The 26,239-nt window shown below is 35.5% G+C and overlaps 2 protein-coding genes across 3 annotated transcripts; both read left to right on the top strand.

The window, feature by feature from the left end:
* The first annotated feature begins 249 nt into the window (after positions 1–249).
* Positions 250–2,090, top strand: LOC103948497. 2 transcript variants are annotated; one of them, XM_048566461.1, is made up of 2 exons: positions 250–1,638; positions 1,742–2,090. In XM_048566461.1, the coding sequence occupies exon 1, from the start codon at positions 824–826 to the stop codon at positions 1,616–1,618; it is 795 nt and encodes a 264-aa protein (XP_048422418.1). In that variant the 5' UTR covers positions 250–823; the 3' UTR covers positions 1,619–1,638; positions 1,742–2,090. The 2 variants fall into 2 exon arrangements, with proteins under 2 accessions (XP_048422418.1, XP_048422417.1); XM_048566460.1 differs by having other exon boundaries at positions 251–1,638; positions 1,731–2,090.
* Positions 2,091–19,601: 17,511 nt separating this feature from the next.
* LOC103948495 lies at positions 19,602–25,866 on the top strand. Its single transcript, XM_048566453.1, has 6 exons — positions 19,602–20,497; positions 20,612–20,676; positions 20,792–20,999; positions 21,056–22,581; positions 24,719–24,830; positions 24,987–25,866. Exons 1-6 carry the CDS (start codon positions 20,341–20,343, stop codon positions 25,712–25,714), a joined length of 2,796 nt encoding a protein of 931 aa, XP_048422410.1. The 5' UTR covers positions 19,602–20,340; the 3' UTR covers positions 25,715–25,866.
* The last annotated feature ends 373 nt before the right edge of the window (positions 25,867–26,239 follow it).

The raw sequence follows: 26,239 nt of genomic DNA, 5'->3' as shown, positions 1-26,239 counted from the left end.
AAAATAAAAGCTTCTCTCAATTCTTTAGTATTCCAAAACTTTTTCTAAAAGTAATCACTCGTGATCCCTCAACCTGTAAATTCCGCTCACTATCCCTATTGAAAATGGTTCTTGAAACGTGATAATTCAAATATAGACCTTCAAAATTTTGCCAAAATTACCATAAAAATGCCTAAAATGATTTATATATTGAATTTCAATTGCTGAACTGATCAAAATTAAATTTTTACGACATATCGATCAAACATTAATAAATAGCGATAAGATATCAACATAATACTTAAAATATGATTATTTCATCAATTAAGATTTGGAAAAAAAAAAAAAAATGATTTTTCTTGTTAATAAACAAATTAAAATAAAATGAAAAAGAGAAAATTAGGTAAGCATACAATTGCTAATTGATCAACGCCTTTTCCCACGTAATAAAAAACATGGCCTACCTGTTTGAGACAGCAGCAGAATTATTTCAGTCCCTCAACTACTTCCAACGAGACCGGCCTAACTTGGTTGCTTGCTTTTATCTCCCTCTGAAACTCTCAACCAACCGACTTGGTCTTTCAGTTCACTCTTCTCTTCACTATTCTCCAAATCACTTGCTTCTCTTCTTCATTGGTTCCATCAACAACAAAAAACAATCTTAAATTCATCACTCTTTCTGTGGTTGAATTGAATTCCCCGTTCTATAAAATCCAGACATGTCCATGTTTGAAGTTTTAACCCTCAAAACCAACATGTTTTCTTGGTTTTTCTTATCCTAAGTTCTCTCTGAGTGATTTTCTGGCTTTGACTTTCCTTGAAATTCAAGTAATCTTAAGAGAAAATGGCAGTTGAGCTGTATTCAGATAACCCTAGCAGTGTGGAAGTGATGAGTCCGAGGATTTCATTCTCCTATGATCTCTGCCAATCTGATGTTGCAGCTGTCGAACAGCAAAGCCACCCTCTCAGATCCAATTCTTTATCCTCACGAAGTATGAATTCGAGCATGGAGTTCGACTTCTGCGTCAGCGAGAGCTTCGAGCAGGAGTCCTCCTCCGCGGACGAGCTTTTCTCCGACGGGAAAATGATCCCAACTGAGATCAAGAAAAAGTCTTCCCATCAGCCAAAGCAGTTGGATCAAATCATGCCTCCATTGCTAACAGCACCGGCTACTAATCAACGTGACCCGAAAATAACTACTGCGAAAAAGAGCAAGATAATGACGAATAGTAGTAGTAGTGGTGAAGGTGATCAGAAGCAGAGTTCAAAGTCCTTCTGGGGTTTCAAAAGGAGCAGTAGCTGTGGCAGTGGATACGGCAGAACCTTATGTCCATTACAGCTTTTGCCAAGAAGCAATTCAACTGGTTCTTCGTCAAGTGCGAAGCGATCACTGTTTTTGAAAGAGGGTCAGAATCAGAAGCAGAATTCCCATAAATCTGCATCCAAAAAGCCCTCCTCCTCACAATATTCTTCTGCTCCAATGAGTAATTATCAAAAGCCTCCACTGAAAAAGGGTCAATATGGATCGTATGGGGGCAATGCTGTTCCATTTAGTCCTGTCCTAAATATTCCTACAGCTAATATGTTTGGTTTTGGATCAATCTTTCCCAATGGCAAGGATAAGACCAGGAAGAAATGATGATATGCATATGGGACTAGGTCATTAACTTGTTTTTTTTAATTGTCTAATTTAATTTCTTGGGATTTTTTTAATGTGATTTGTGGACATTATCTGTATGTCAAATGTAAAGGGCTTTTGAAGGGTGAAGACAAAGAGATAAAAAGGTGCATGAAGGGAGGGAACATGCCACAAGGCATTTGCATAATTCAAGTCACATGCTTTGGAGTGCTAAAAGACAAGGTCACCATACTTTTTCTTGGTTATTCCACATGCATGCTCTTTCCATTGGTCTTTGTTCACACATTTAGATTTCTGTGACATGGTTTGTATTTTTAATCTTTCTCTCACCCTGTATTAGTGAAGAGTAGAATTTAGAGAGGTCTGATCTTTGTACTTGAGGAGTCTTTGACATTTTCGTTGTACTTGGTTTGGAGTTTCATTATGTTAGCTTGTTAATTTTTATTTTGATGAATTCTACATTTGTGTGTAAGATTTTGTATGTGCTTATTGATAAACATTACAGGTCCAACATGGTCTACCACCTTGTCCCAACTTAACCACCTATTACTAGGTGTTGAGTTTTATCACAAAAGGGATCGATAATTTTAGGGATGGAAACCCTCATATATTAATTGTATATTATATTATCATATGACCAATGTCGGATCCCATTCTCTAACACTTATAAGTAATTGGGCTACTCCACATATTACTAATTGGTTTCATGGTGGAATCTCAACTTTTTTCATGATAACAAAGCAGGTTGTCCCATGTGTGAATCCCAAAGGGCACACGTGCTTCACGTCACCTGATTTTTGTTACCCACATGCTAGAATTGAAAATTCTCCACACGTGAAGGAGTGTGTTGAGAGTATAAATCCCACGTCGGGGAAAGAATGGATCTTGCATGCGCTTATAAGTACTTAGTCTATTTCCTATATTACCAATTAGTTTTATAGTAGAATCTCAACTTTTTTCATGCATACACAAGATGCATTATATGAATGGGGTTCTCATTAATTTGTGCATTATTAATTTATTCCGAGTTATCGTAAACCTAAATCATGATAATTAAGTCTGTGATAACCATATGCCCTTTGTTGATCAATTTTATAAAATATATGAAGGAAGGGTTCCAACGGGAAATCAATTGGCAATAAGAGAGTATAATTTCTGGTTGAGTCCAGTTTCTTATTGTTTTTAAGTAAAACACTTACACATGCATTTGAATAAAGCACTTACTGCAGATGAAGCGAGCGATGAAAAGATAGAGAAATTTTTTTTTTCAAACAAATCAATTCTTGTTTGGGCCTTATTTGTTTGAAGGCGTGGCTAAGCTTGTTTATTGTTGGATTTCCGTAAAAAAAGTGTAAGTCTTTGTATTCTACGAATCTGAGTAAGCGTGAACTAGAGCCAAAGCATTTGAAAAGAGAAACTAGCCTTATGAATGCTTTGTTGTTCTTCCAGCAGCTCATATTTGGCTTCCTAGAGTGCATCCAATAGCTCTAGAAATCGTTAAAGATGAATGGTGAAAAAGCTCTTCGCATGAGAGTTTGAGGCGAGGTAGCTAAAGATCCGCAAGGTTAGTAAATGAGAGATATATGGTGTTTGGTTTAAAACTTCGTAAGATATATTTTAGTAGTGGTTCAGTTGTTGGCCATAGTGATGAGCATAAGGTTGGATTTGTATCATAGGTTATGATGTTCTTCCAATAGCCAGGAGAAAGTGTTTTCACATTGCACGCTTGGCCCCGATTTTTCGGCATGCCAGTCGACTGCAGTGCCGTGATCAGAGATCTTAGATCTGCAGACAAAATCTGGTGTGTTGCTTTTGGCTAGTGTGTAAGCGTATAAAGAAGCGCTGGAAACTACTTTTTTCTAGGACGTAAAAAGAGGGATTCTATGGATAAAATGAGGTGCTGGAATTACTTATTTCAACGAGTAAATAAAGGGTTATAATCTTCTCATTTCCTATGAGTAAAAGAAAACGATGAAGGCTTATTTTTAGTGGGATAAAAGGGAACACCAGAAAGTATCACCCTTGCTTGTCCCGCATGGGAAAACTCTAAATAATGAGCTTGGACTTCGGTGCTCCATTGAACTCCCATGGGTTCCATATTGAAAAACAATGAATTATACTCTTAATAGCACTTCACATTTACCTTACTTTTCTCAACTGTGTCGGTTGATGCACAAAATTGGCGAGGACTTTGGTACAACAGAAAGTGTGAGGTTTATGATCTTCGCTAGGTTACTTTGGTCATTAGTATGGATAAGTATGTAAATGAATAGAGATAAGGAAGCAAACAACACAAGATGTACGTGGTTCACCCAGATTGGCTACGTCCACGGAGTAGAGGAGTTCTCATTAGTTGTGAAGGGTTTACACAAATACATAGGTTCAAGCTCTCTTTTAGTGAGTTCTAGTGAATAGTTTAGTACAAATGACATTAGGGATTATTGTGGGGAGAATGATCTCCTTTTATAGAAGAGAGTTTCTAGCTTTGTTCTGACATCGACACGTGTCATGTTGTGATTAGCTTCTGATATCGACACGTGTCGCACTGTGATTGGCTTCTGATACAGAAATGTGTCGTGTTGTGATTGGCCTCCTGGTTGGAGGAAAAGTCTTGTGGGTCCTTGACGGTATGCTGTTGATCGGTGCTTAGTAGTTTAGGGATTGGTCAAGTATGGTACAAACAGTGTCCATAGTAAGAATTGCAAAGAGAGCTTTACATAAGGAAACAAAAACACCAAATATATTTCATAGAAGTTCACTAGTTCTGAATCATTTTAAAGAATGGCACAAACCCAAACCCCAATGAACATGCCCAAAAGCAAGCAAACCAAAATTTTAAAATTCCAATCATGCTCCCAATAGACTTGTTACTTAACCAAGCCAAATCTACAAACTGACATCATCTACAAAAACTTCAATCTGATTTTAGATCCATAAAAATTAATTTATGCAGTTCTGCAAGATAAGTTTGAAATTTTTTTGCACTTTTAGGATTTGGTGACGCACGTTTTTGACACCCATTTTTAGGGCCCAGTTCATAATTCATTTCAACAATCTGAATAATCTATATTTTCATACATCGTTCTAGATCGTCCTTGCAAAAAAAAAAAAAAAAAAGACTAATGCAAAACTATTAAGACATTCATTTATAGTGAAGAAATGGACAAATACAGTTTTACAAAGAAACACTAAATTTAATCCAACAATCATATGATTTCAGATTTAGGTGATTTTTGGTATACATGATCTTTTAGGAAGATCTAAAAAATAGACAGTTCAAATCATTAAAAACATTACAGGGTGTGCCTCAAAAAATGTGTGACCCCAAGTCCTAACATATATATATATATATGTATGTATGTATGTATATGTATATGTATGTATATGTATATAATTGATCGTGTGTGTGTGTGTGTGTGTATTATTGATCGTATATATTTAAGTTACTTATTTGGACTGATTTTGTATTTGCAGTTACCTAGGAAGATAGTGAATGAGAAAATATAGGACAACAAAATGTCATCTAACACTAACTTTTAAAGAAGTTTATGAAACTAATATTTTGGCTAGCAGTGGTGTAATTTTTTATTTTTTTTTAATTTAGTTTTGGACGTCTTGATTGTATTATATTTTTTTTGATTTTTGTCACAAATGGTTCTTGAAATTGACCCTCACAATTAAATGATTCCTGAAATTGAAAATCGATCAATGTAGTCCCTGAAAATAAGTGCCGCTAATCAATATCATCATTCCATCACAATTCTATTAAAATTTTTGTTAAGTTCTGAAGTGGTAAATAAATGGGTCCCATAAGATTTACCGGTTTTTATCACAAATGGTTCCTGAAATTGACTCACACCATCAAGATGGTCCCTAAAATTGACTCACACAATCAAGATGGTCTCTGAAATTGAAAATCGATCAATGTAGTCCCTGAAATTAGGTGTCGCAAATCAATATGTTCATTCCACCATAATTCTGTAAAACAATTTGTTATGTACTAATGTGGGTATAATAATTTAATAATTAGTTTAAAAAGTTGTCTAAATACCTTTTTGCACAAGGAATTTTTTTTTCTTATAGTAGGGTCTAATCCGAAGAGAGATCCCTTCCATAAATTCTCAAAGGCACAAGGCTTAACCAAAGCCTAAGAGGGGGTTTGGAAACAATTTTCAACCAATAATAGATGCACCTCAGTTAGAAGCTTATTATCTCAAGGCAGACTTTGTCGTACTTTGCATCACCAAACAACCAGGGGAGCCCCCAACAAGCTCTCCAAAATTAAGGTTGTGAGAATGTTGATCGCCTAAATATTAACGGTGATGTCACAGAAGTCATCACCAATCCAAGCTGTCACCAAAGGTGATCTTGATCCAGGTCCAATTCAGTGAAGGTTGTCAAAGTGTGTAAAGATGAGTGCATTGAGAAATTTTTTTTCTAGAGAATAGACAACAAAGGCTACCATAGATGGGGGTAGAGGAATTTGGACTGGGATCAGAGGTGATTGCGGGATAGCATTTTTGGGTTGACAACTTTTTTATTAATTATTAAATTATTAAACCTATTTGTAATTTTTTTTAATTTAATTAGACTTGTGTGACTTATTTATGTGTCACATTAGTACATAACATAATTTTTTACATAATTGTTGTTGTAAACTGAAATAGAAAGGAACGAAGTTACCCGAAAACTGTAGAAACCTTGAGTGATAAATGATTCTTGGGATGAGTTGCGAACTAAGTCACTCTCTTTAAGACGTTTCGCGACTCTGCCCAAAGTATGCAAGCAGTTCACAAACACCATGTCGTCCCCATGATAAAACAGACCAAAATCTTCTTCTTCTGATAAGGTTCTTCCTTGCATAGTGGAAGAACCTTTGAACTTACATCCTTTCGATATGTTACTATCAAAAACTTAATTTCACAAAATATGTATAAACTTACATATACTGTCTATTTTAATATTGATATTCGGGACTTATACATAGACAAAGTAAAACAGATAGACGTTGAAGGACTAAGAAATTAGGGGCTAGAAATCTGGAATAAACAAAAACGTAAAAATCAAAATGGATAGATTGTATATGGAGGTGGACGTGATCTTCTTCTCTATACAGAGAAGGCATCTCAAATTTGTTAAAGTAAGAAACTTCGTCACGTCTCCTATATAATTAAGAATGGAAATTACTCCTAATTGACAACGTCTCCAATAAATTTACAAAAGGAAATTACTCCTAATGACAGTTATATATATTTAATATTTCTACAAATCATAAATATATATATTATTTAAATAAAAACAGATTTGCTCCAACAATCCCCCACTTGTTTTTGTTTAAAGATGTATATCAAAATAATTATACTTTCTTAAAAGAATTTCTATGTAGTGAGATTGATCAGAAGAAAACTCATGTTCAGACCTAGTTATTTTCAAACCAAGTATTACACTAGCTTCAACCAAGTCTTTCATATAACATAGATTTGACATTATTCACAATATGAATATTCAAACCGAAAATAAGCAAATCATCCACATATAGGCATAATATAGTGCACATATTATTTTCATACTTATAATAGATGCATTTGTCACTTTCATTTAATTTAAAACCATTTGAAGTAACCAAACTATCAAATTTTGCATGCCATTGTTTAGGAGCCTATTTCAATCCATAAAAAGACTTATCTAACTTTCAAACTTTATTTTCTTGTCCTGGAATAATAAAATCCTCTGGTTGATCAATATATATTTCTTCCTCTAATTCACCATAAAAAAGTTGTTTTAACATCCATTTGGTGTAGAACAAGATTATGAATAGAAGATAAAACAAACAATACACGAATAGATGTTATTCTAGTCACAGGTGAATAAGTATATAAAAAAAAAAAATCAATATCAACAGAACCATCAGGTTTTAATTTCCTTTTAAGAATCCATTTACAACCTATTGTTTTGCAACCATGTGGAAGATCCACCAAGTGCCAAGTTTGATTTAACTCCAAGAAGTCCATTTCATTATTTATAACTTCTTGCTACAAATCTGTATCTAAAGAAGTTAATGCATCTTGAATTGTATTAGGATCTTCTTGTAAGTTATATACATGAAAAGCAGGCCCAAAATCTTTAGCTATTCGAGCTCTTTTACTTTTCCGAGGTTGTAATGCAGATGCACTATGTTCTACAACAGTAGGTTCATAAATTCTAGAAGAATTAAACCTCCACTATTTCAAAGATTAAAAGGAAATTTATTCTCATAAAAATCAGCATCAAGTGACTCAACTATGACATGATTTTTCAAATCATAAAATTTATAAGCTTTGCTATTACATGCATAACAAATAAAAACACATTCATACGCTTTACTAGCCAATTTTGATCTATTTGGATCAGGTTTATGAACATAAGCTAAACAACCCCAGGTTCTAAAATACAACACATTTGGTTTCTTTCTTTTTCCAAATTTCGTAAGGAGAAATATTCGTTTTTGAGTTAGAAATTATATTTAACACATAACATACAGTCAACACAATTTCACCCCACCAATAAGAAGCAGCTCCCTAACTAAGTAAAGTAGCAATAGTCAATTCACAAAGAGTTCGATTTTTTCTTTTCGTTTTACCATTCATTTCAAGAGAATAAGGAGTAATAGTTTCATGAATAATTCCATGAGACTTAAACAAAACAACAAATTCAGTGGATTCATATTCTTGTCCTCTATCACTCCAAAACCTGTTAATCTTACGATTAAATTGATTTTCAACCTCAATCAAGAAAGTTTTGAACATATCAATAGCTTCACTTTTATTTTTCATATGATAGACAAAATAGTAATTCGAACAATCTTCAATAAAGGTAATAAAATAACATTTTCCATTTCTAGTTAACACTCTATCAAATTTGCATATATCAGAATGAATTAAGTCAAGTGGTTCAGATTCTCTATTGACAGATTTATGCAAAGTTCTAGTGATTTTAGCTTGACTACAATATTCGCATTTTTCAAAATCATTCAATGATAAGTTGGGTAAAAAGCATAAGTTACTCATGTTCTTAACCAAGCGTTTGTTAACATGACAAAGTCTAGCATGCCAAGTATTAAAAGAAGACAACATGTAAGTAGACGTAGACGTTTTATTAGCATCTACATTCAATTTAAACAATCCATCAGTAGCATATCTCTTTCCCACAAAAACTCCATTTTTAGTGAAAGTATACGTATATGCTCCAATGGTTTAAGTGAATCCAGCTTTGTTAAGAAGAAAGCCCGAGACTAGATTCTTCCTCATCGCTATAACGTGCATCACATATTTCAATATCATGGTTTTTCCAAAGGTGAACTTCAACTCCACCTTTCCAGTACCAACAATATCAGTTGAGTACGAATCACCCAACAACACCTTTCTTCCCTCATCCACAAAATAGGTCTTGAAAAGAGAACGATCATAGCAAACATGGCGAGAAGTGCCAATGTCCACCCACCACCCTTCAGATCCATTAACTAGGTTGATTTCTTATATAATTGCAATTAGTTACTCTTCAACAAGATTTGTCTAAGAAGCAAGGTTTTCAAAATCCAAGGCAAATTGATTTTGTCTTAAAATTGTTGAAAAGTGAAATAGAAAGGAACAAAGTTACCCGAAAAATGTACAAGCCTTGAGTGATGAATGATTCTTGCGATGAGTCGCGGACTAAGTTGCTCTCTTTAAGACATTTCATAGCTCTGCCCAAAGTGTGCAAGCAGTTCACAAACACCAAGTCATTCTCAAGATGAAACAGCCCAGAACCTTATTCTTCTGATAAGGTTCTTCCTTGCACACTAGAAGAACCTTCGAATTTACATCCTTTCGATACGTTGCTATCAAAAACTTAATTTCACAAAATATGTATAAACTTACATATATTGTCTATTTTAACATTGATATTCGGGACTTATATATAGACAAAGTAAAACAAATAAAAGTTGAAGGATTAAGAAATTATGGGCTAGAAATCCGGAATAAACAAAAACGTACGAATAGATTGTATATAGAGGTGGACGTGATCTTCTTCTCTATACAGAGAAGGCATCTCAAAATTGTTAAAGTAAGAAACTTCGTCACGTCTCCTATATAATTAAGAATGAAAATTACTCCTAATTGACAACGTCTCCAATAAATTTACAAAAGGAAATTATTCCTAATCACAATTATACACATTTAATATTTCTAATAAATCATAAATATATATATTATTTAAATAAAAACAGATTTGCTCCACCAATTGTGATGGAATGACTACATTGATTTGAGACACTTACTTGCGGGACTACACTAATCGATTTTCAATTTTAGAGACCATTTTGATGTCTCCGGTCAATTTTAGGGACCATTTTGATGTTGCGGGTCAATTTAAAGGACCATTTGTGATAAAAAAAAATTAAAAAAAAAAAAGAACTTATGGGGCCCATTTATGTGTCACATCAGCACTTAACAAAATTTTTAACATAACTATGACAGAAGGACCAGATTGATGGTGATGGTCAATTTCAAGGACCATTTGTGAGAAAAATCAATTTTTTTTAATTTTTTTTGTATCTTAGTAGGTGTGTGATTCATGAGGACTCATTATGATTAATGTGTTAGAATATGAGTATGAAACTGAATATTATGATCGGTCATAGTGTTTCAATTGACATAGAAAAGTCTTGTTTGAAAACTTAAAACTATCATAATTTTTGTAGGATTTAATTCAGATTATCCTAGTCCTTGTGGGGACTGGAAGTCTATTTTGCTGATGTACTCATATTATGTTTGGATTCATAGTTGGTATCCTATGGTGATTTTAATAGGAGAATTATTAGGATTGATCTATTATAAATAGTGGCCATTGTTCTCGCAAAATGTAGACTCAATATCGAACTAAGACCTATTAATGTTAGTTTGAGTACTTTTGGTTTTGCAAGAGAGGTGAAGGTGCACTATTTAGAAGTCTGCTTTGGCTTCTTCTTCTACTGCTTTTACGGGTAGGTTTGTCATTGTGTTTATGGAATTGTGATTTTAATACTTGCATAAATTTGTGGTTCATGAGCTTAATCTCTTAGCTTAAATTTTTGATAAGTTTAGTCTTACATGTGGTATCAGAGCCTAAGATTGTTGCTCTTGAATTCAAATTGAAAGTTTTGACACTACAACAGTAAAAGACGTGATGGTTAATAAGTGGGGATCAAATTTTGTTTGTGAGGATATCTGTAGGGCTTTCATAAGGTTTATCACGAATCTATTTCAATATATATAAGGTTTTATCAAGCCAAATTTTGAACTTGTGAGCATATATGATTAAGGATTGTTGTACAGGTTGAGTCTCATCGACTGTCATGATGAAGCAAATATGCTTAGTCTTTTCTGACGGCTTAAAAGAATGCTAACGATATGTATAAATGGTTATTCATTGTTTTATGTATGAATCTCAATATATATAATTGTAGGGAGCGGCACATGCACATTTTATTGTCAATTCCTGATTTTCAATTGGTTTGATTTCTATTAAGTTTGGGTTGGAATGGATTTGACTGCATATCATATGCGAGTCGGCAGGTATTATATAGCAACAAATACAAATGCTTATATAAAGTGGATGCCAATTGCTTTGTGATTTATATATAATAGCATATATGAATGAAACCTGTATGCATATGAGATAGCATTTGTGCATATGTTTAAAAAAAATTCTCATAATATCTCCATGTTTGATTCGCCAAACAATTTTGGCATTTGATTAATTACAGATCAATAAGAGTTTTGCGTTGCTTAATTTTCTTGTAATAAAGCAAACATAAATATGTGAGCATCCATAGATTTTTCGAATGTCAATTACTGTGAATACATCAATTTGGGTTTTATGCTAACATTAGTTTGGGATGGAATTTGAGGCTTACGGTATTATTACAGTTTTAAGTATGTGACAGATTCCTTATTGATTCGTGCATAGATGTTGTAATTATGGGCATGCAATTGTATCTATATCAAATAGAACTTGCATAAGTTTCTCTACATATTGATGCATGCATACGAGAAAATATATGAACATATGATGAACATATATATGTGAAATATGTTTTGGCTAGAATCGTTATTGTGCATATATGGCGGAGCTATATATAGTGGTGTAATTTGGGTTTTATTTTGTAATGATCTTATTTTTCATTAGTTGATCCAAATTAGATTTTGTGGCGATATATATTAATCTTAGCCTCAAAAATCTACTTGTATGATTATATAGGTCAAGCTATAAATTTTGAGAATTAGCTTGTGTCATCCATATATAGGGATGAGAAACAAATTAGCTTATGTGAGTTGTTGTCAATATTTTTGTAAATATTTTTGTACAACACAAATTGACATTGCCGAATGCATATTGGTTTAATTTATGAATTCATAAGAAAGCCTGTGCTTATTGTATTGTGAAAATCATGGAGTTTAAGATGCATGCTTAAAACTATCCTAATTCTTGTAGGATTTAATTCAGATTATCCTAATCCTTGTGCGACTGGAAGTCTATTTTGCTAATGTACTCATAATATGTTTGGATTCATAATTTGTATTCTATGCTGTTTATAATAAGAGAATTATTAGGATTGATATAAATAGTGGCCATTGCTCTCACAAAACGTATACTTTACATCGAACTAAAACCTATTGTTAGTTTGAGTACTTTTGGTTTTGCAAGAGAGTTGAAGGTGCACTATTTAGAAGTTTGCTTTGGCTTCTTCTTCTACTGTTTTTACGGTTTAGTTTGTAATTGTGTTTATGAAATTGTGATTTTAATACTTGTATAAATTTGTGGTTCATGAGCTTAATCTCTTAACTTAAATTTTTGATAAGTTTAGTCTTACATAATGAACACAAGTAATTGAAGCATTAGTAATACGTGGGCTAAAGGGTTATTTGTTGTTGGTGTATCTTGGAAGTAGATGTTTTTTACTATTTTGGTTGTTCGAATGTAACTTCAGCTAGAGTGTCATATTTTTTTTTTGCTTATAATATAACGACTCGTAGAGGAATTGCCATTGCCTATTTAGTTTTCAACTTGAATTTAATTTTTTTTTAACTCAGAAACCGTTTTTGAGTTTCAAGTTAAGATCCTTGTTTTGTAGTGTTTCCAGAAATTACACTCAAAACCAATTTGAAAAAAAAAAAAAAACTTATATATTAAAAACACAAGTAGTCAACTTTTAGAATCCACTCTCTACTTTCTCTCTCTCTCTCTCTCTCTCCACATCCAATCTCTCATCTCTCATCTTTCTCTCTCCCCTCGCTTCTCTTCTTCTTGTCTCCTCTATCGTTCTTCTACTCTCTACTCTCATGCCAAATCCTACATCTCTCTTTCTTCTGATTCACTGTTTTATTTCTCTCATCTGTTAGCTCCACTAGAGAGTTGATGGTTGCGTTTTCTTTTTCTAGTTTTAATTGTGAATGCTGATAACAATTTTAAATTTTATACCAACTAAGATTTTGAATATTGCTAAAATTATTCTTGAGAAATGATCTTAAGAATTATTTTTAAAAAGGATGAAATTTTTTTGTAGAATACCAAACAGCCCCTAAAGTTCTTTACTATTTTGGCACGAACCATGCTTACTAGAATAGTGAAACTCTCTTTTAAAAGGATAATGAAACTCTAATTTTTACTTTATGGGTGGCGGGGAGGGGCAAATCGAGTCGAGAGTTGTAGGTTGAGAGGTCTGAGTTCTAAGTTTCGTGAATTCTAATCGGATGAAGATCGGTGATGGGAAAACCAGAGTATGAATATCGACGTGGAGAGAGCTTGGAGGGAGTACATAATTAATGTATTATTTTGCAGATAAGCAAACTTAACGCCTACTTCATGGAGTTAATTAAATTCACATAATGTCCCGTATATTATGGTCCATGTGGCATTTCTTTTCACTTGTAAGTGAGAGGTCTTATGTTCATATTTTCTGAATGCCAATGTTGATACCAATACATTCCCCACCCTTGAATGAAAATGCATTGTTGTATGTACAAAAAAATCCACACAACCTAAGGTAAAGTTTATATTTCAAGAAATCTAGTAGAAATAATTGATTTCATTAAAAAAAAAAATTAATATCAAGTTACATGGACATACAAAAAAGGAAAGCTTTAATGAAAGGGTAATGCTAGGAAACTAAATTGGTAGATAAAGTTTGCAAGCTAAATGAAAATGAAAATGACTTTTCTTTTTAAGAGTTAATGTAAACGACTTCAACTTTAATAAAGATGACAAAAAAAAAAAAAACAAAAAAACAAAAAAAACAAAAAAAAAAAAACCCAAAAACTAAGTTTGAGGTCCCACGTGTCTCATCACACACACACTATTTTCTAAATTGAACACTGACTATTTCTAGAACTAAACACTGACTATTTCTTAAACTGAACACTGACTATTTTTTAAACTGAACACTAGTACTATCAGTATTTCTTAAAAGTAAACACTGATTATTTCTAGAATTGAATATGAGTATTATCACTATTTCTTAAACTGAACACTAATAATACCACTAATTACTATTTCTTAAACTGAACATTGGTAATATCACTATTTGTTAAATTGAACACTGACTATTTCTAGAATTGAACACTGACTACTTCTTAAACTGAACACTAGTGCTATCACTATTTCTTAAAACTGAACACTGATTATTTCCAGAACTGAATACGGGTATTATCACTATTTCTTAAACTGAACACTAGTAATATCACTATTTCTTGAACACTGACTATTTCTAAAATTGAACACTAGTACTATCATTATTTTTTAAACTGAACACTAGTACCATCGATAAAGCTTAAATTGAACACTGATTATTTTTTAAATCTCCCAGCAAAAAACCAGCTTGTTTATGCTTTGTCGGTTACATCCCATGTTGAAGCAGTGAAATATGCAGAGATGTTCTTGATTCAATTGTACCCACAAAGTCATTACATTTCAAATTGCAACATCCTTCTCGTGAATCATGTCAAAAACCACACTTGAAAACATGCAGTTTAAATATTGACATGCATATAGATTGGACTGAATTATTGTCATGCATATGGTCAACCTGCAGTTTAAATATTTTACAAATAAAAATATATATTGTAAATAATTAATGGCTGTGGACCTTCTTGTGCTCGGAATCGCTTAATAAATTAGGCTTACTCCAGGCTCATGTATAAAAGGCGCAGCGTGTGTATGCGTTTTTTATTGGTCTTTTTGTTCCTATCATTACATAAAATTATTACGTTTTTGGTTAATGTTTTAAAATCATTTTTTATTAATTTTCCTATTAAAAAAAAAAAAAAAAATTCTTATATAATCCTCTAAATGACCATAAATTTCACTTGTTCTGCCACACTAGTATATTTGGCTAATTTAATTAAGACCACAAAGCTCAATTAATAATATTGAAATCAATTGAGAACAAAAATTCTAAACCAAAAAGATATTACTATGATCTAGTGTATTCCTCTTCGCTTGTAAGTGAGAGGGTTTTGGATTCCTCGCCAAAGACAAATTTGAACCACTTTATTATTAGTCTATTGTGAGGCTAAGCCCATCTCATCTCCCTTAGGGTAGATAATATTGTTTGTTAAAAAAAAAAAAAAAAACTGAAAAAATTATTAGAAATTAATAGTTAAAACCAAAAATTATTTGAAAACTTGCAACCCATTTAAACAAATCTAGTTAAAGCAAAAACCTAGTTTATATGAATGTATATATATGGCAAACTTTTTTTTGGTAAATATAATATATGGCAAACTTTACTATGTAGATGTTTATACTTCTTTTTTTGGGACGCGTAAGAGACACTAAACTTACACTTGCTAATAACATATAAAAACCATCTAAGTTTGGGAAAAAAAAAAGAGAAAAGAATGGACATACGCGTTTTGATAGAAATGATCAATGATCATACTAATAAACGGACACAATTTTTCCTTCTGAAAACAAGTGATAATTACAATTTACAGAAAAAGGACTTAATCAAAAGTAAAACTTTTCTTCTGCCTATGACTATATGCCCTCTCCCTCCCCCAAAGCGCCCAAACCTCTGAAACCCTCTTTACCATCGACCTCTTGCTCTGGCTTGGAGTCGGTGGCAGCCCAGCCCTTCCTTCCTCGCCTTCCCCTCTCTTCCCCTTTCTTCCACCCTCTATTTCATCACTATCTCCCATCTCTCCCTGATTTTTTGCCCTTCTTCCTCTTCTCATTTTCCACCCTTGTTTCCTTACTTTCTCCCATTCTCTCCATCTCTTTCCTTCTAATTTCCCCATCTCTCCCTTTTCCTCTAACTCCACCACGGTTTTTCCTCTCCAAACCACCATTGGAGATTTAGATTATCTGTTTTTGCATTTAGCTTTCAGTTGTTTTCTTTTTGAGCATTTTGTGTCTCAAGTTGCTCTGAGCTTGGTCTCAGTCTTCCCTTAGTTTATCTCAGATCTGTTTTCTTTGCCTTGTTCCTCTCCAAACATCGATCCTCCGTAAATCTTCTACCATCTACCCTTGATTCTCATTTCATTGAGTGTCTTCTCCTAGGATCTCATTCGAGGCGTACTTTGGTGGTCCGTAGCATTTAAAGTGCATCTTGCACTATTTGGTAGGATTATGGGAGCGCTCTTAGTGCGGGTAGATTGCCTACCCTTATTTTCAGTTCATCCATTTGGTTCTTTGGCCCTTCTTCTTCTGGGTGGTAGTGACGGATCTGCGGTGGTGGTGCGGCTGTTTTGGTGGAGGTGGTTGTCTAGACTTATAAGACAAAGCTTGCTGCTATGGGCTGCTCACTTTGGGCCCTTCTCATTGTAGTTTTCGTTATGGAGTTAGGCTTTTGCTTGGCCATTTTGGATTCTCTTTTGGAGTTGTCATTACCTTGTATTAGCTTTCTTATTAAATGAAATTTACTTTGTTTATCCAAAAATAAAAAGTAAAAAATACTTAAACTCGAGACACTATAATTTAACAAAAAAAGACTTAAACTCAAGACTCTGGCCCAGTTTGGCGGGCTGAATGTGATATGTTGTAATCAATTAAAATGAATTTGAGTCAAGTTCATTGTTTGTTGTGTCAAATGTGAGATGGATAGGACTGAACATGATGAGTTATGAGTCCACAATAAAGTAGGTTATCTAACCTACCTTTATACATGAGCTCCAAGTTTTGTCTTATAAGTCTTTGCCAATCTAATTCCATCCCTAAAGCCCAATCATTTCCAACCCACCAAACAGACTTTATAAGTTGAAAAAAAAAAAAAAACTCTAACTAAGGCTAGGCAAGGGCCGTACCGGGCCCAATTTTGAAGGGACCAGACCGGACCAAGATTTAAAAGAGAAAGGTTGAGTCGCGCCGGGGACAACATTGTCTAATATAGGAACCAGACTTAACCCGACCCTGTTAAAACGAGTTGGTTTGGTTCGGTCCATGGGTCTTTTGGTTTTTTTTTTTTTTTTTTTTTTGTGTGAAAAAGATAAAAGAAAAAAAAAACCAAAAATTTGCACAGATTCTCCCAGCACAGGTTCACTACTAGTGCAATGTGCAGATTTTACAGTTTGCGCAAATTCCCTCCCTGCACAGATTCACATCCAATCCAAATATTACAAGTCCAACATCCAAGTCCATAGATTAACAATACATCCAAAATAACAACATTAAATCGTCCAACAACGTTCGATACATTAAATCCGAGACATTCAAAATAACATTTGAGAGACATCTAAAGATCAAATCAACATACAAAATATCCGAGAATCCAAGACATCCAAGTTCTGAAGTCCAAAATCAAATAATCCATAATAACATAAACATGGCATCCACAATAAATTCCGAATTAACATCTGAAACCACATCCAACGTCCAAGTTCCAACAACATTCCTCATTGAATCTGTAAAGAAAAATAGAGAAAAGAAAGCAAAGTCGAGCTTACCTAAAACCTTCTTCTTCTTGTATCGTTATAGCTTGGGCAGAGTATACAGTTGATCCAGTTGCAATTGCAGAATGATTAGGAATCAGAATCAATACAAGACATAGCTAAAGGAGGATAAGGAGAGAAGCAAACTATAAGTTTACACACATTTCCGAATTTTTTGGTTTACCAAACTAGAGGCTGAGACAGAGAAGATAGAAACCATGCTACATGTACCTGGAATGAAGATTTTTGCTGCTTCCTTCAAGGAACCTAAAATTTGTTATGTCTTTGGCTTGTCCAAGTTAGCATGTATCAAATAATTTTGTCTTAAATTAGCATTTATCAAGCAATTTAGAAAGAATAGATAACGAAATCGCCTAATGTGGATTCATGACGATATAGGAAGATGTTATGCTTCTAAAACCTGATCAACCGTGAATAAGATGGTGACTTTACTCTAAGATATCTATACATATTGCAAGGTTTATAACTTAAGAAGCCAAAATATCTGAAGGCTCGACAAGTAATGAAATGTGAAGTTTTCAAAAGAGCATTCCTGATAAGTAGGCATAGTTTGTAAAAGTCAGACCACCCATGATACATGAGCTGAAGAGGAAGTTAGAGAGAGAGAGAGAGAGAGAGATCCAATTCTAAAACTAAAACCATCAACTGAAACCATACATACAATGACAAGTTCTATAAAGAAAAATCAGTGATTGTCACCACCAACCTCTAAAAAGGTGATCTTGAGTGAATTGGATGGGCGAATTCAATATGAGGGATCTTTGCCTAATAATCAAAATGAAGGAATCCAATATTAATACATGGAGAAAAAAAAAAACATTGGAGAAACAGTATATAAAACAAAATATGAAACACAGCAATCCGATTGTAAATTTTAAGAAAACCGTAAATGGTGGTAGTAGATCAATCATCAATCTACAAATTCTAATTTTAAAAACCCTTAAATCCCTACACCAGAAAATTCACATTAATAATAAACCCTAATTCAAAATTACCTAAATTTTATAGGGATGATGGCTGGTAGCAGTGTCTCGACGGTGATGGGGTGATGGTGGCCACGACGGCGGGGGTGATGCGGTGATGGCCTGGGTTTTATAGGATGCCATCGACGAGGATGGCTGGTGCCGTTGTGTTGGTTGCGACAGCAGTGATGGGCTGAGTGATTTCTGTGAGGTGAGGCTAGTGAGCACTGTGAGGAGGAGGACGATTGAGAGTTGGAGTCGAGGGACTGAGAGTCTGAGAGTGATTCTGGAACTCGGGAGGAATTGGCTAGGGTTGAAACTAACGGTTGAGATTGGATGATAAGTTATCATTCAATCTCGGCCGTTCATTATAATTAGAAACAGGTCGGTCTGGGTACCTGTTTATTTTAATTATATGGAGCCGGCCCGCCCTGTAATTGACAGAGGCTAGGCTCGGCCTGGGCTCTTTTCTCACTACAATTTTTAGAACTAGCCCGTACCTGCCCGAAACCTAGATTACCTGTCTCGACTCGCAGTTCTTCTACTCGTTTGCCCAGCCCTAACTCTAACCACCCCTTACATAAACATTGCCCCTTTTTTTTGGTACAAGATATATTTTAAAACTAAGAAAGGAGACAATTCGATTAAACCACATAATGTGTAACCTAATCTAGTATCGAATTCGTGAGATTTAAATCTAAAAACTTTTATTTACAAATGATGAGACATACTACGAACTCGTAATACAAAATGGCAATATTGCCGTATTTTATCTGTTTAAAATTATCAGCAGTACTCTCAACAAGTCCAATCTTTTTAGGTACATAATATTTTCATAATATTTTGACATTATCTGCGGCGAGTAGGATTGGACGCTCCCGGCAGCGAGTAAAAGATGCATTTGAGAGTATCGATTTTTAGAAAGTTTAAATCACGGGCTCCCAGTGTGGCGGACAGCAGACAGACGTAGACCCAACGAAATCCCCAATTCTCCTACTTCCAATTTTGTCCCTATTCTATTCCCCAAAACCCCCCAAGCAATACCATTATTATATTACAACCCCCACATATTCACAATATTTTATTATTCCCGCTCTCTGTTATGTTTGACCAGCTGCGCAATCTACAGTGCGCTTGGGGTGTACAGTTGTCGTCCTCCTCTTATCCTGCGCACACGCCACTGTCACTGACAAAAGCCAAGTCTCTTTTCGCAGTGAAAATGGCAGAGAGGAGCCTCCTCGAGCTTCTCCATCTGGTTTTCGATCTCTAGGGCTTCCCGAGAACATACGACGTGTCGTTTGCAGATTTCCTTTTCTCTCGATCGGCGCTTTTCGTGGTCGTTATTCCATCGTCGTCATCCTCACCGTCAATCTGAATCTCTTCAGGCTCTCTCTCAGCTGCTGCTTTTCTCTATCCATTGCGTGCAAAAAAGGGACATTGCGTCAGACGTCATCGTCTTTGCAGTGAAAGGTTGCATTTGTTGCTCTGCACTTGCAGGAGAGAGAGAGAGTGTTGCTGCGCGTCTGTTTGTTCTGTAGTCGCTTAAAGGAGTGTAGTTATTGTACGGACTGTGTGTTTTCTAGTATGTTTTTGGGTGTTTTCAGAAACAAAAATTGGGGGTTTGGAGGAAATGTGAGTCCTTTTTGGTGAATGGGGGTTTTTTTTTTTTTGAAAATGGGGACTGGGCTTGGTAGATTTCATGGAGATTTGAGTTTTTTTGGTTCAAAAGCTCTTCACCTTTTGGGTGGAGGTTGAGGTTTTTGGGTTTTGAAAGAAAAGGAGCTTTGAGGTTTTTCATTAGTGGTGGGGAAGAAAAATGGATGATTCTGCAGGGAAAACGGCGTCGTCTTTGGTGATAGCAGAGAAGAAGACTCATAGGCCGGGTGGTTGCGTTGGCATTTTCTTCCAGCTCCTTGACTGGAACCGCCGGTTCGCCAAGAAGAAACTCTTCTCCAAGAAATTGCTTCCTCCATGTCAGTCATTTATCTTCTATAAAAGCTTCCTTTTATTTCCTTTTTAATTAAAAACATAATTAGAAATATAAAAAGTTTGGTGACATTTTTCTTTGTGTTAATTTGATGGATCAGCTCGAGCAAACAAGGTTTCCAAGAAGTTCAGAGATGAAAAAATGCCGACTTCCAAGCTACATTTGGTATGCATCTTATTGTAGCTTATAAATTTAGATTTTTTTTTGTACTTTTCTTGGTGAGTTTGATTGTTTTAATTCTCTTTTTTTGTTGGGAATGCTATGTGTGTTTGAATGATAGATTGCTGATGAAAACAGTGGGGGTTTCCCAAATGCGAAGAAAAACGTGAATCGAAGTGTTGATTATGAGCACAAGCATGAACTGTGTGCTCCGAGTTTGGTTGCTAGGCTTATGGGTCTTGAATCTATGCCTGCCTCGCCCGAGAAGCCGATGAAAGGTTCATTTGCTGATGTTAGTGACAGTGGAGAGAAGACAATTGTGAATAACTGTAGTGGTAATGATAGAGAAGAACTGAATTTGGAGACACAAAATGGAAGTCTGAAGCAAGGCCTCAGAAGCTGCAGAAAATGGGACCGTATGAGAAGAGGGCAGTGACTAGGTTTGGAGCTGAGGCACTTCAAATTAAGAGTGTTTTGTCGTGCTCGAGGAAGCATCACCCAAAGCTTGCTTCTCCAGTGAAGAGTCCGAGGATTTCCTCTGGGAAGAATGCTTCGCGAACCTCTCGGTTGATTGGTGCTGCTACTAGAATTTTAGAACCTGGACTGCAGTCTACGAATAGAGCAAAAGGTGCCATCACTTACTCGCCTTCGTTTCAATATCCTCCGGTGCGTGAGGCTGTGGAAGATGGAGCAACAATTCAATCACCAGAGATTTCTAAGCATGCATGTTATAATGCTGGTGCGTCGAATTCTCTGATAGGCCAAACTTCTTGCAAAAGCTGTGGTAGTTTAGTAGATGTTGTGGAATCATCGTCAAAGGTGGAGGCACAACAACCTGCTTTCCCATCCTTTGCTTCAAACATTGTCAATGGCTCCTCGATGGTAGTAGAACAAAGTAAGCCAAAGTCATCCATATCCTCCTTTGGGAAAGAAAAGGATGCAATTTCTCGGGGAACTCGGAACCAACCTGTATCAGTTTCTGGTCAAAAGGGAATACGATCCCTTGGTGAACCTGTCACAGAAGGGAAGTCTCTACCACCAGAAGGTCTAGCTTCATGGCAGTTGTCGTCAAGTCAACCATGCAAACCTCAGAAGGGAGAAGCATCTTCGATTGCCTCAAAGAATAGGTCTCAGATGCAGTATCGAATGTCACTAGGAAGAGAAAGGATTCCATCCAGATCCAAACTAAATAGTCTTGATGGAAGAAGAGCCTCATCTGCTGCCAATGCTGTTACAGGGACCAAAGACTTTGTTGCCTTAAACCGAAATCTGAGTGGTCGTTCCCGACCAAGGGTGCCTATCAAAATGAACGATTTTAAGTTTGACACAGAGAAGGAAGCTTTTACTGGAAAAGATGATTACCCATCACAGCTAAGGACCACAATACGGAAAAGGAGGATTATCAATGGTAGTGGCCAAGTTGAAAGTACTGGTTTTGTTAGTTCAACTTCCACAAGACGGGGGAATTATCAGTTTGATGTGCCAACTGGAAAAAGATTAGGAAATGGTGTTCATTTTATGAACCACACTTCTGCTAGGAATAAATTAGCGGGTCAGAGAGAAGGTAACAGAGCAAATGGAAATAGGGGCACTGATGTTATTTCATTCACATTTAACTCCCCTATCGGGAACAGGACTGGAAACCCTGCAGGAATGCAAGGTACAAACACAGACAATTGCATAAAGGCACCTCCCCAAGAACCATTGCCATTGAGTGCAGATGTTGTTGGTGCCTTTCTGGAACAAAAACTGAGGGAGCTTGCTTGTCAAGAAGATGAAGACATGGCAACAGGTGCTTCATCCAAGAGGTCCACTGCTATGATTCTCCAAGAGCTAATATCTGCCTTGTCTGCAGATCATTCTCTTTCTTCTCATGACGGACAGATGGCCAATACAGATATAGCGTCACCTGTAAGTGTCCTTGTCTATTCAACTGTTTTTATTGACATAGCATTACCTATACTGTTTATACCAAGAAGAATATGTTGGAAGTGTGACTATTTGAGTCTGGGAACTAGTTGGAATGAATTTGACTACTTTGAGAGATGATATTAGGGTTTTTACTGACATTATGAAGCCTGAGAACTTTAAATAGAAAATAACTTAATGACTACAGTTATAGGTTTCCCTGTTTTATGTATTTGATAACTGGTTTGGTGGTTTATTTCTCATATTATGATTCAAACCTTTTGGTACTAGTATTTGTCGAATATGATGCGTTTTAGATGTATTACTGAAGTTCTTAATTTGAAACAAGCAGTACAGTACTAGGTTAATTAAAGTTGTATCTGATGTATGACATATATAACTGTCCATTAGAGTTGGCCAATACATGGAAGATTTCTCATGGATGATAGTTGAGCACTTTTGGTGTTTGTATGGTTTAGTCATCTTAGGTTGCATCGCTGTTTAATCCCAGATTATATGTGTCCCATGCATCATAAAATAGCTTTGATTTCAATTTTGGGGATACTAAAAAAGATATGGAAAGTATTTCTTTATTTTAGTGCTGACCTACATTAAATGAGCTTAGATATTTGTAACCTCATGTAAATTGAAGTTTCATACACAGTTATTCCACCTGTTAGTGAGATTGGATGTTCATGTAATCGTAAATGGGGGCCAAAACAGAACTTCCAATTTTATTTAATTTTAATTTTAAATACTTTATTCTTGTTTTTTATAGTAGGAGGTTGCATTTCTGTGTATTGCGGATACAAAACAGAAACTGTTCTGACCTGGGATGACTAAAATAAAATGGATACATCATTGTTGCTGGGTGGATTTTCATTAGACTTTCTTGAGCTTTCTAAGTGCTCGCATAGTGCTTCCACCTGGGTAGTTTGAGTTATACTAATGCGTCAGAAATGTGAAGTAGAATGGCTACTCTTTCTTAATTATGAGGAATCTGCCTGTGGATTCTGTTTATCAAATATCAATTCATGTGCCATGGAGGGCTTTTGTCCATGCATACGCCAATCTGACAACAGTAATTACTTTGGCATCTACATAATGGAGGTTGTCTGTGCATGTGCACCATGTTAGTGGTAATTAGATGAGTGGAATGGAGAAGAATTCAGGTCTTGGGAAAGCTAATTCAACAAAGCATGTTGCATGATCTATTGATTTAGTTTCCTCACGCTTTGCTTAAAAATACTATGAACAAGAATTTCATATTACATTGATAAACCAGTTACGGTGGTTTGGACATGTGAAATGAAGACCTACTGACGCTCAGGTTAGAAGATGCAATTACGAGACAAAGGTTCAGCGCCTGAAGGGGTAGAAGGACCTAGGAAGACTTTGGAAGAGACTCTACGAATAGACTTGGAGTACTTGGATCTAACAGAAGACATGGTACAGAACCGAGCGCAATGGCGTTCTAGGATTCATATAGCCGACCCCGCTTAGTGGGAAAAGGCTTTTTTGTTGTTGTTGTATTGATAAACCAGGGGCAACCCCTTGGTTGTTATATTCAGAAAGTGACTCTTGGTAACCTATAAGCAAGTGAAGAAGTTATCAACTTCAAAGGACGTGCATTCATGAGTTGGTTGTCAGGAGCATGTTTACTGCCATATCTTGTGTATGTATTACCCTATTAGGAAAAATAATATTAAGGAGACGCTGAACCAATAGGGAGTATGAAGGGAGAATGGAAAGAAAGGTTAGGAAGACGAACAAGGGGATACCTAGGCTGTAATATTACATGATGAAAATTCTCAGTATTACTCTAGTTAGCATCTCTATTCAATCATTTCCCTGTATGCTTTCTATTTGCATCTCCTGCAACTTTTACAGGTTAAAATTTCTGCGGAAATACCGTAGATGTTAATACTCGATTAGCATTGGCATGCAAAATTAGTTGTTTATACACACTGTCCTTTAATGATTTAATCCTCATCGCCAACTTCTCTTGTAAAAGTAGGAATTATTGTTAATCTCAGTTAATGAGCTTGCATTGTGCCTAACTTCAGATCTTTCTTGTGTTTTATAAAAAGGTGTATTGGTACATTTCTTGACTCATTTAGCTTCTGTTATTCCTCATCAGGCTTGTGGAAAGATAGATAGATCAGTTGGAATCTTTCATGATGGTCATCATTTGAGCCCTGGGTCGGTTCTTGAAGCGTCATTTTCTTCTAGTAGTCTGGATGATAGCTCAGGTAGAGTACTTGAGTAATAGTAGAAACTGCTATGCAAAAACAGATACATAATTTCCTTTTCTAAACCGAGGTGGTAGAGTACTCGGATAGTGATTTGTTTTGTTTTGATAAGATCCTTGAAATGTGATTTTATCTTGGTCTTGCTTCTGATTCCAGGGCATAGGTCCTACCCTCACTCTATGGATTACTCTGCTGATCAGTTGCAACTTGGACATGATGCTGTTCCTGACATTGTAGACTCTGCCACTTCAGTGGACAAAAATAAGACTGGCGGTGAGATGATAACTGCTCTTTTCAGCAATGTATCGAGAATGTTGCATAGCATCGATGCTTGTGGGGAAAGATTGAGTGGAGGCAAGCTTACCAATGCAAATGAAGTTATCTTGAATGCTGAACTGTTGTTTGGAGATGTGACTCTTCACAATAAGGGAAACATAATGGAAGGTCTTTTCATCAGTCCCTTGCTTCTTGATCTGGAAACTATTGCTGGCACCATGATGACGAAATTCCATGTGTATAGTAGTTTCAGGGGCGTCAAAGAACTTACTGAATTCCTATTTGACTTTGTCGTTGAGTACCTGGAATCAAAATATGACCGATACTGCAACTCCGGATTCAGATTTTGGAAAAAACTCCCCGCAGGCATGAACCACAAGTTGATGATTCAAGAGGTTCGGGAGGAGATTCAGAAGTGGACGGATTTGGCTGGAATGATTCCTGATGAGTTGATAGAATGGGATATGAGTCATTCCCTGGGGAAGTGGATGGATTTTAATATCGAAGCGTTTGAGGTCGGTTCTGAAATTGACGGAGACATTCTTCAAAGTTTGGTTAATGAAGTTGTGATCGACCTCTGCGAGTGCAGGCTGCTGGATTCCTTTTGAAATTCATGTAAAACCCTAGCTACCATTTTTTTATTTTTGAGTTCGTATGATCATAGATCAGCCATGTCACGTGTTAAGTTCTGTGTGTTAAACCAAGTAAATGTATTCTTTTGTACAAAGCAATGGAAGGCTTAGGGTTTAGTTTAAGATCAGTTATCAGGCTTTGCCAGTTTGTATGTGCTAGAATTTTGCACTTTTTTTTTTTTTTTTCCCGCTTTTGAGTGTCAAGTAAAATTGAGTTGGATAAAAGTTGGTCAACCTTATCAATCCAACTGCTGATATAATAAATAGCCGAAAAAAGAGAGTAGATAAATGTTTGATAAACTATAGTCCTAAAAGTGGTTTTAGCAAAAAGATAAAAAGGTGGGGTATTATTGTGAAAATGAAAGTTTCATCATGTTCACCTGACCTGTCTATGAAAAAGCGCTTTTTTGCGAAGCATGGGTAGAGCTTCTTCTGTTTGTAGCAATTTTAGACTCATGAAGCTGCTTTTTTTAAGCTTCACTTTTTTTTTCTTCTACAAAC

The sequence above is a fragment of a genome, unplaced genomic scaffold (assembly GCF_019419815.1).
Source record: "Pyrus x bretschneideri cultivar Hongxiangsu unplaced genomic scaffold, Pyrus_bretschneideri_v1 Contig41, whole genome shotgun sequence".
In the NCBI taxonomy this organism is placed as follows: domain Eukaryota; kingdom Viridiplantae; phylum Streptophyta; class Magnoliopsida; order Rosales; family Rosaceae; genus Pyrus; species Pyrus x bretschneideri.
This window is presented reverse-complemented; position numbering and strand designations above follow the sequence as displayed.